General features: G+C 37.1%; 1 protein-coding gene across 1 annotated transcript in view; it reads right to left on the bottom strand.

Moving 5' to 3' along the window:
* Nucleotides 1–691: 691 nt before the first annotated feature.
* The window catches only part of klf5l (Kruppel like factor 5 like), a 64,631-nt gene continuing 53,791 nt past the window's right edge, over nucleotides 692–11,531 (bottom strand). The window contains exon 5 of the mRNA XM_043704643.2: nucleotides 692–3,880. Within this exon, the coding sequence (XP_043560578.1) occupies nucleotides 3,702–3,880 (179 nt within the window). The 3' untranslated portion in view covers nucleotides 692–3,701. The remainder of the gene's footprint in view (nucleotides 3,881–11,531) is intronic.

The raw sequence follows: 11,531 nt of genomic DNA, 5'->3' as shown, positions 1-11,531 counted from the left end.
CCCAAATTAAATCTGAGTAATCTAGTTCCAAAAAGGCCTCAGCTCAATTCTTTGCATTTTCAGACAGACTTTGATGACTGCAGTATATTTATATACTTATACTTATAATCTAATGTCTCTATCTTTCATGGACTATGATAGGAGCAAGTCATTAATTCATTTTTCAATTTACCTATCTGTTGCCTTCAATAATTCAAACTGTTGAAACTGCAGAAGGTACTGGAGATAGCCTGGGTTATGGTCACTGACAACATCCTGGCAGCAGTACTGAAGACTTGTGTCACAGAATTACCTGTGTTCATCACCAAGTTGTTCTGGTACAGATCCAAAACAGACATCTACAAGGTAATATGGAAATATGCACAGGTATGTCTTGACCACAAAAAGCATGTTAAATCCAATCCAGCCAATTACAGTCTCATTGGTCAATTATCAGTGAAGTGATGGAAGATGTCATTGTTAGTGCTATCAATTAGCACTTCACGCAATATTTTGTTCAGTTGTGTTTAGTTTAGGTACCGCAAGGGCTACTCAGCAATTAAACCCATTACAGACTCGGTCCAAACATAAAAGAATCATTTTCAAGAGGTGAGTTAAAATCACTAGCCTTGGTATTGGCACCAGAAATTGACTAAATAAGAGTGTCAAGTAACCTGGCAAAATGGAATAAACTAGAAACGCAAAAAAAGCGTAATGTTTCATCATTTTATTTTGTTCATTTTCTCTTATTTTACAGTACAGCTTTTAACAAAATCCTAAATCACTGTATATTGAAAAATTTTTGTTTTAAACATTCATATTGATTTTTTCTTCAGATTTGTGAAACACTACTTTAAAAAAATAACTGATACATTTAAAACAAACCAAAGCAAAACTACCACCATTGTCTTCCCCTTTGTTCAGAATATAAACATTACTTTAACGTCTTATAAAAATTATATACATCACTAGATATCCCTGTATTTACATACCAATGTTTCTTAGGGCACTTGATAGAAAACTAACGTATAATTAAAAACGTTATGAGCCACAAGTTTAGTGTAAACTTCCCATCCAATAGTATACAACCCCACACTGAATCTCCCATCAAAGTTAATTCTGCTGCAAGCTTCTTGTGCAACTTTGAAATTAATGTAAATTTAGTTAACCGATTATTTTTTAATTAAGTATCTACAGAATCAAGTTTTTTTAATGTCTTTTGGTAGTTTAGGGTATTTTTAATGCCCTATTCTCTTTCAAAAAGTTAGATCATCTTATCCATGCTACCTCCTTGATTGTCAGCCAGAATGGTCCAAGGTGAGGACAATAATCACTGCTATCAATCTTGTTAACATTGCATTTAAAATTTTTACTGAATCACTTTCTCCCCAAGATTCAACCAAATTGGTAAAATTCACTTCGGAGAATTTGTGGATGTCATTGTTAAGAACCGATCCAATTCTCTCCCTTCCTTTCCTGAAAGTGATAACCCGCATTGGGATGTTGGATAGTTGTGAACCTATACAATAAATGAGGGCTGGGACTAATGGTCGCATGCATCATTACCCAAACAGGCAATTTCTAGGACATATTACTTGCTTATGATTATAATATAGCTGAGATTTCTTTCCTCTTTTGCAGCCAAACATAGCAAATATCCAGATTGATAATTGTTGACCAAACATCAAGCCTGACTTTCCTGAGCTGCTTCCGCCTTGTAGCTGGCAAGATCTCCGACACCCCCCAAATTAAATCTGAATAACCTAGTTCCTGAGAGGCCTCAGTTCAAGTCTTTGCATTTTCAGATAGACTTTGATGACTGCAGTGTATTCATACACTTATACCCATAATTTAATATGTATATCTTTCATGGACTGTGATTGGAGCATGTCATTAATTCACTTTTCAATTTACTTATCTGTTGTCTTCAGTATTTATACAAATTGTTCAAAAATAATAAAGATTTTATGATTCCTTCCACTAATTTTGGAAACTGTCTTGCAATGAATTGCTGAGACATAAGTTTAAACATTTATCAGCAACATTAAGAAGAGTATCCATTATCACCATGTTAAGTAATACTAAGATTATATATGGAAATGTATTTAACATTGTTGGTTACTAAGTTCAATTTCTTCATAAAACTTCACAGTTGCTAGCTAGTGCTTATGGAAACTAGCTGAATTAGTACACTGGGATTTTAAAAACAAGGTCAGATCAACCTTAATCCAAATCAGGTGATGAAAGTTATTTTAAATAGATAATCTTAAAAATAACGAGCAGTAATGCTTATGCTCACCAGTTACAACAGTTGGGATAACCAATGACAATGGTTGATTATAACATTTTTTCTACCGTGCATTATATCCAGAACTTTCTAAAAATGAATCTTCTTCACAATGGTGATTACCAAAAACATGTCTTTAGGCAAATTGTTTACATTCAAATGCCTTTCATCAATGAAATTAATATTTAGCAATTTATATACATCAGGATAATAACAAGAGTAATGGCATATTTCAAGCTGGAACTCTTGGCACAGGATACTGAGGTTATGTTCACTTCAATTTAATTCAAGAGTTAAATTGCAAATTTCTTTTCATTTTTTCTCAGCTTTAATTATAATTGCTTCACAATAGCTGATCATTGTAAGACAGCTACATTTAATTTGTTTTAACTAAAAAATGAGTATGGAATTTTAGGATGCACAAGAAAGTCAGAATGATACATACTGCTTTTCAAAACTCTTGACTGAATGCACAGTTGAAATGGGAAGCATTCCTAAATCAGCTTATGCTGCAGTTCAGGATTTTACTATTTTAGGCATTATTCATGCTGCAGGCTAACATGAATTGCTTTTCTTTTGAACTTGTTAGTTGCATCTGATTCTACCTACTTTCTCAAAAGCTTGAAATCATTGTTTTGTCCAATATAAGGGGAGAAATGATTGTGAATGATGTCACAATAGAAATGTTAATACATATATGCTAAATGTATTAATGCATAAAAGTAAATTCAGCAATATTGTGCTCCTTGAGATAGAAGTGCAGGCCAAATACAGTATATTGCTCCAACTCTGTAGTGCTGATTCTCAAAATGATGCTACCATCAACTGAGACTGATTTTCGAGGGAGAGCAGGATGGCTGACCAAACTCTGTTATATGTTCATATCAGATTTCTCTCTTCACCAGGTGCTAGCTTATTTAAAACAAACAAGATAACCTTCTGTTGACGAACATGGAGAAGAATAAGATCAAAATGTTATTTGTATAATTAGTCTGCTTTCAGTCACTTTCAAGCTATCACGTTGAACTTGGTGCTGTCTTGTTCTTTAATTAAAAAAATGATTTAAGTACTGGTGTTAATTAAACTCCAAGTTTATTATTTGTAGAATGAATATCTGAGTATTGCTGATGATTAATTTATTTTCTTAACATGCTAATGATTTCTAGACAATCTATCAGGCGTAGAAGGCTTTTTTCAGGAAATAAAAAATAAATAATACAAAATTATTTCTTTTTTTGCAAATTAGAAGCTTTGTATAATTGATTTCCAGGTAACCAACTGTTTTTTTCTCAACAATATATCCTCTCAAAAACTATTTCTCTTCTGTTGATGTGTTTGTATGTAAGTATGTATGTGTGGGAATAGTGGCAGTACTTTGTTCATTTGTACATTTTCAAAATCAGTCACACTCATTGTCTGGGCAACAGGTTTTCACCTAGTTCTGGTGTCTCTTCATGTGGAGCGCCAAATGATCTGAACGTGAAAAGCAGCGACCGCAGGCAATGCATTTGAAGGGTTTTGCTCCTGTGTGCTTTCTGTAGTGTCTTGTGAGTTCATCAGAACGGGCAAAGCGCCAATCACAAGCATCCCATGTACATTTGTATGGCTTCTCACCTGTAATTGAAACAAATGGATATGAATAGAGTGACTCTCGCACAGTCAAGGATACCTCAAAATATAAAGATCTCCTGAGAACCATTTAGCTAAACTGTAATTACTAAGTGAATTTCTCATGACACTTGTACTCAGACTAGTATACCTAACTGTTTCTAACTGACTAAATGTAGACAAAATCAGAATTCTGCCTGATGATCCTGCTGATTGACTGAACCTAATTTGAAAATCTAATAATGAAATGTGCATTCTGCCTATGCTCTTCCTGGCTCTATAATTAGTTAACACTTTTTGGTCAGACTTTAATTATTGCTGGTTCAGCTGCTGGCTGCCTGATACCAATGGGTGGAACATACATATCTCAACTGCTTGTCACCCCAACATTTTCTTTAGTCCCCATGTCTTTTTCAGGTTGGAAAGATGTAATTAGTGGAGTGCCACAAGGATCAGTCCTCGGGGCTCAATTATTTGTTATCTATATTAATGACTTGGAGGAGGGGGCAGTCTGTAAGTTATCCAAATTTTCTGATGACACAAAAAGAGTTAGAGGGTATGTTGTGATAAGGATACAAATAATTTATAAGGGGATATTGTTAAGTTGAGTCAGTAAGTGAGCAAAAACTTGGTAGATGGAGTTTAATGTAGGAAAGTGTGAGCTTATGCACTTTGTCAGCAGAAGCAAAAGACAGACAGACATTTAAATGGCCAGAAACTTCAAGAAAGTGCAGAGCAGAGAGAGGAGCTGTTTGGATGGTCAGTGCAGATTTGATGGGCCATATGACCTCTTTCTGCACTGATTCTATGTTGAGAAGATATTTCCACTAACGGGGGAATCTCAAACTAAGGAACATAGTTTCAGAATACGGGGACACTCATTTAAAACTGAAATGGTACGGATATTTTTTCCCCTGGAAAGGAGTGAATGTCTGGAATTCTTGACACCAGGGAGTTGTGGAGGCTAGATTAATTTGGAGAGACTGTAAATAGTTTTTTGAAATATCAAAGAGTTGATGAACTGGCATGAGAAAGGTGTTGAGGCCTGGGGCAGATCAGCCATGATCTTGTCGAGCAGTGGGATAGGTTTGATGGGCCGAATGGCATACTCCTGCTCCTATTTCTTACGTTTGTATTGAGTCATAGGAATCTGATTACAATATTAAAATTTAGATTCCTGTCTGAAAGAGATAGTTGCTTAGACAATTCAGGAAGAGGTCCTGAGGAACATGGGAAAGTACAGGAATGGGATAGTAAGTATATCTCTGCAATTTTTCACTTTGTAATATCCAGTTTCCACCAAGCAGTGGAGTTAAAACTGTTGCTGCAATTATATAATAAAACACTCTTTTTCTCTTCTAAAAGACATATTTAGAAATAGCTGAGATTTTCAACTTGTTTATTTTTGTAACCAAATAGCTAATATAACACCTCAAGGATCAGTATTGTAACAGGTCACGTGGAGATGGAGTCAAGGGTAAGTTCAGGTGATATGCCAGCAGCAGGAAGACTGACAAATTGTTGAACCATTTAAGTCCTGAGTGTAACCAAATTTAGTAGTGGCTGATAGATTAAACACGATTTACACGGCTTTCTCATTTCTCCCAAGTACACCTAGTCGCCTCTGAAAAATCTGGCATTGGGAAAACCACAACCCTTCCCTACTCTCTGCCTTCCCCCTCCAACCCATCATCACTCATCTATCCTTGGGGTCCAGCACTGATCTTGGGACTGGGCCTCAATGTATTACAGCAGTGACCATTACTCCCAGTGGTGTTACTGGTAATTGAGAGCTAATGGTCTCTGACTAGCTAGCAACTCTCACGATGGGATTTCTGACCTATTGGCCTCTCTTTGTAAGAAAAGTCAGATGCAGTCTGACACGCTTGACCAGGTGCTTAATTGCCTTGGATCTCCCCATTGGAAATGCCATGAATTTTCCATCAATTTCCAACTGGTCGAGGTGAACTCTTGTCTCTGGAACAAAATTTGGCCTGGTTCTTCACTATCTTCCTTTTTCAATAAGAGAACAAAAGATTGATCCTAATTCTTATCACCAGAAAAGCACAAGCCAACATTTGTGTCTCGCCAGCAAGTGCTGGCAGCATATCTGACATGTATAGCTAGTCTGATCCTGTCTTTCTCTAATATCTACCTGTATGTGCTGCTGCTAGGAGTGTAGTGATAGACATGAGATGCCTAGCCAAATATTTCCTTTCTCCAACCAAATGCTGTTGAAAACAAATAGAGGTTTTAACATTTCCTGGGCTGAGATCAATTAAGTTAGCAAAGTCAATGAATGTGGAATCTACTGTTCAGTACAAACAGAGTCATTTCTTCAAAACCACTGGGGCCTGCAAAAAAAACTTAGGTATAACTTGAGGGAAGGATTTGCATTCAAATGTTGTTTGTCCTATATGAGAAACAGAGTCTAGCTATTCCATTGCATGAATTGACAGGCATAATTCATGCATCTTTAAAAGCAATCAAATTTCACAGCTACGCCATGGCCTAATGTCAGTTGACTGACGTCGAATGAGAATGTATGAAACAGTGTAAGTTCAGAGCTAGTTTATATCTCTGATAATGCAACAATGCTTGCATAGTGTTGCCAGGTATGTTTCCTGACAGAAAAATTATAATAAAGTGCATTTAATTATGTGGATGAAAATAATAGGGTTTTCTGAGGTTCCATGTAATGATAAAACTGTAATATATACACAGTTTAAGATTAACAACTGAGGTGAAAGCAGGGTAATTTAGTGCACATACTGACCAATTGGATGAAACAGAATAAAAGATGCCAGATTTATCAGTGACCTACTGGATGTATGCATTCTGCTATCCAGACACTAGAAGACCTTTAGTTTAAATCGTGGTATGTGCAGCTACTCCTAGAGCCATATCGCACCTAGCATCACCAAGAATGAAATTTTCTAAGTCTGGAGTTGGAATGGAATCAATGAGACCTGCTGACCTCTCATTGGCTGGCAGCTCTTAATGGTGTGACTTTTGCCCCTGGGGATTTGATTTTAATGAAAAATGGTACAGAACAACCTCAGTTATCCGGACAATGTCTTTATGGGACCTTGAGATCTTGTTCGGATAATCCGAAATTCAGATAATTGCCATTTGGACAACCGAGGTTGTTCTGAATTCTGAACAACCTGAATAGAGGAAGATTGGACTGGCAGACCTAGTCCTCAGGTGTTAGCTCAATGTCTCAGCATCTTTTTAATAAGGGAACAAGACATTTGCCAAAACCAGAAGATTCTACCATAGATGTCAATGGTGTAGCTCTTTTGCCTGAATCAGAGGATGTTGGTTCAAGTCCCACTCCAACACAAAGTGCAGGCTGAGACAGATGGAGTGCTTTGACTTTCAGGAGTGGTCATCCTTCAGTTTACCCATTAAGCTAAGGCTATGTTAGCTCTCTTTGAGGAATGTAAAGGATTTCATGGAGCTGTTTCATAGAAGAGGAGAGCAATTTTCCCTTTTATAAATCGGTCAATCAACACCATTAAAATAGTATTCAGGTCATTAACACAATGCTACCTGTGACAAGTGATTGTGTGCAAATTGGATATTATGTTTCCACAAAAAACCAGGGATCAGAAGATCGGGTTAGTTAATTAGCTGGAAACACTTTAAGACCTCAGAGGTTATGAACAACACTACAGAAATGAAAGTCTTTATTTTTAGGTGGGTGCTTACAACAGTGAACAGGCCAAAAATAAAATAAAACAACATAAGTACTGAGTTAAATGTAACAATCACCCTTGGACACTAAAGTTACAGCAAAATCTTAGAATCACAGAATGGGGCAGCACGGAGGCTCAGTGGTTAGCATTGCTGCCTCACAGCACCAGGGACCCAGGTTTGATTCCGTGTCTTCTTGGGCCGGAGGGCTTGTTTCCACACTGTAGGGATTCTATATGTCCAGAAGGTGGCCATTCATCCTATTGTGCCCATGCTGGCCCTCTGTAACTCAGCTAGTCCAACTACCCTGAAACTTACACATCCACTGTTGTTTAGGTGCTTATCCAATTCCTTTCAGAAATTGAATGCATTTCCATCAGACTCAGTGTAATCCAGGTTATAACCATTTATAGAGTTATCAAGTCATACAGCACAGAAACAGACTCTTTGCTCCAACATGTTCATGACGACCATTCATCCCAATCTGGTCTAGTCCTATCTGCCAACCTATCTGTATAACTGAATTTGTTCTTCAATGAACAGCCCTTATGAATCTTTTCTGCACCTATCCAAAGGTTTGATTCACATTCTTCCTAAACATCAGTGGCCAGAATTGGAAATGTTTCTCCAATTGAGCCTAAATCAGTATTTTATGAAAGATCAATTCAACTTCTTTTGTACTTTATGCCCAGGGTGTCATATGCCTTGTTAACCAGTTGCTCAACTTGTCCAGTTACCTTCAAGGATTTGTGCACTAGAGCTCTGTTTTTGACCACCTTACAATTTTGCACTTTATTATAAATTATGTCTTCTCATTTTCCTGCCAAAATGTATTATTTGTTACTTACCTGCATTAAATTTCATCTTCTTCCTCTCCACACACGCACCAGCCCTCGTGATATTTACCAATATCCTTCATACAGTTCACTGTACTTCTAACTTTAGTGCTATTTTCAAATATTGCTTTTGTGTCCAAAGGTTGATACTAGGGCCACTACTTTTCTTTGGGTAAGTACCCAAAGAAAAGTAGTGGCCCTAGTATCAACCTTTCGGGAGTTATACTGTATACTGTTCTCCAATCTGAAAGACAACTGTTCTCCATTACTTTGTTTCCTGTCACTCAACCAATTGGTATCAGAATTGCCACTGTCATTTTCATTTCATGGCCTTCAATTTTGCTGACAGGTTTATTACCTTTTGAAATCTGTGCACAATACCTTAACTGTATTCACTTCTTATCCCTCTGTTACCTCATCAAAAATGCTCAATCAAGTTGATTAAGCATGACTTGTCTATGAACATTCTGTGCTGGCTTTCCTCCACATTAATCCACACTTGTACACTGTTAATTTGGTACAGTTGGAGCAGACTAGAAAGGCTCTTGTGGTGCAGTGGTAGTGTCCTTACCTCTCGACCAAAAGATCTGGGTTCCAGCCCCATCTGTTTCAGAGATGTTTAATAACATCACTGAACAAGTTGATTCAAAAATATCAACTTGGAGCTGGCTAAAAGATGACTTTTTTTTGTTGGAGGTGCATTGCATATAATGTAAATAAAAATTCTAAGTGAATAAAAACTAAGTTCTAAAATTCCATCCTTCACTATGGGCCATTGAAATTTTGACAACTGTAAGCAACAAGGAATCAAGGGTTTCACCTGACAATTAAAAACTAGGAAAAAAAATACAACAGTTGAAGACAAAATTCTGTGGAAATAACCACAAAGGTATGGTTTGTACATCATCAATTTTGAGAAATGAACTATTAGTTGCTATTGGATATGTGGCTTCTTTTGCATCAAATCACAAATCTATTAAGTACTCTGTTCTTGGATTATTTGTATTTATAGAAAACTAGTGTTTGTATCAATGGCTGTGTGGAGAGCTGTATTATTACTTGATTTATTATCATGCTCATGTATGAAAAGAAGGCAGGAAAAGGTTATTGGGGTCATCATTGTGTACAGCCCAGCTGCTGGACAACACAATGTTGTGTACTATCCTCAATCACTAATGTTACTAACTCTAGTGGACAAGTTTGATATAGACTTCTCAGATTATCATGACCATTTACTGTTTAGACAAAATATTCAAAGCATTACTTGGAAAAGGAAAGGATGGCATTATCAATCAGTAATTTTTGAATTTTAAAATGACGTATACTTTTGCATTACCTTGTACACTGTCACTCTCAGAAATCACATATGTGAACCCTTGGATTTTCAAGTTGGCAAGGCTATTGATCTCTCTTTACATAATTAGATTTTTCTCCATTCATCACATTTTGTTTGCACTTCCTACTAAGCACCAAGAGGTAAAAATTCCTGACAATAGAACAATGGCAAGAAAATCTATCTGGCCGATCTGCCTCTTTGTTAGAAAGACCAACACATAAAGGTCAAATAATGAGCCTCTTTGGAATAGGTTCTGCCCAAGTCAACAGAAACTTTATAAATAGAAGAAAATGCCAAGGTGAATGGCTTTTTGTACTGGGTGTGGTCCAAATATTAGCACAGTTTTCAGATAGTAGGAATAATAAAGCTGAATGAAGGAAATTCAGAGGTACTTTGGACCTCAAATATTTGCTGGTTTGTTTTTATAAAAAATGCCCCTTCAACTATTTGCTTTTATTGGAAAATGGTAATCATTTAATGAACACCAAGTTTCAAACAAAACAAAATATTGTGTTTGATAGGAGTAACTCCAAGGCAGAGTCTGAGTTCTCGGGTGAAACATAAAGAGTGTAGAAACAATCAATAGCACAACGACTGGTTCACTGAGTAAATAGATTGCAGCAAAACACTAGCAAGGCTCCATGTTTCTCACCATTGAGCCCCAGAATGAAAAGACATGGAGAAAGGAGGTTGGGATACATCAGGTGGATTTCTACTAAGTGATTGCTGCAGAAAGAAGGGAATGGCCAGATCAGGTTTGATTCAAAGGCCTGCATGATGTTCATACTGAAATAACTCCATAGAGACCAATATCCCGGCGCCAATTCACCCTTTATTTACTTGTGGAGAGTTCTTGACACTGATCCAGCTTCCTCAGAGTGAACAGAACCTCTGACACTCCTGTTTTTATCTGTCAGTCAGGGATCCCTGATTGGATCAGATTAACAGTCCCAATCAGGGAATTCATATTCTATGTGGGCTACCTGACCTTGGTACAGTCACTACACATATGCTTTTGCCAGAATCTGAAAGCCCACGTACAGCGCACATTCTGCCCATGGATCAATCACTAAACAGGTATCTATTTCTTGGACGAACGGACAGAAGAAAACTCCAAAATAATATCTGCACTTTGGATGTAACAATAGCCATTTTATAATAATACGAATAGCACTCTAATGAACTATTTGATACAACTGGCCCATGCTGGTGTTCATGATTCATAATAGCCTCCTCCCAAGCCTCTTTACATTTTTGGGTACTTGTTTATAACTTATTTTTCTATTTAATCAGTTCCCTTAGAAACTGCCATTCCCATTCACCCCCACTTTGCTCTCATTCGCCCACTCTTCTTTTGCCTAAGATTATGAACTCTCCCATATGAAGTGTCCTGGAACAGAAGATGAATCTCATGGACATTTTTACTTTTCTTCTGTATGAATAGAAACACTTTCTGTCAATGGTTTGCAACTTCATATTTTCTTCTCTGTATCTTTGATCCATGCCTCTAGCAAGTCTCTCTAATCCTCCCTAACTTCTGGGTTTACACACAACACAGACTGCAGTAGATTATCTTGCTATGCTCAACATGTAAAAAAAAACTCAGCTTCTTGCACATCCCTCAATGTTCAATGGACAGACCCCAGGATATTATTCATCCCGGACTGCCGACCTACTTTGAAGAACAGGACTTAGTTATGGCTGACCAGACCCCTGACCACTGTGTTTGTTCTCCCCAGTGGACGATTCACAATTTCCCTGAGTCTTGTGATAGCCTTATAGAATT

This window comes from Chiloscyllium plagiosum, unplaced genomic scaffold (genome assembly GCF_037043375.1).
Source record: "Chiloscyllium plagiosum isolate Xiang-an unplaced genomic scaffold, Cpla_swu_hap1 HiC_scaffold_11, whole genome shotgun sequence".
Lineage (NCBI taxonomy): Eukaryota > Metazoa > Chordata > Chondrichthyes > Orectolobiformes > Hemiscylliidae > Chiloscyllium > Chiloscyllium plagiosum.
Note: the sequence above shows the minus strand (reverse complement) of the source record. Positions and strands in the feature narration are given on the sequence as shown.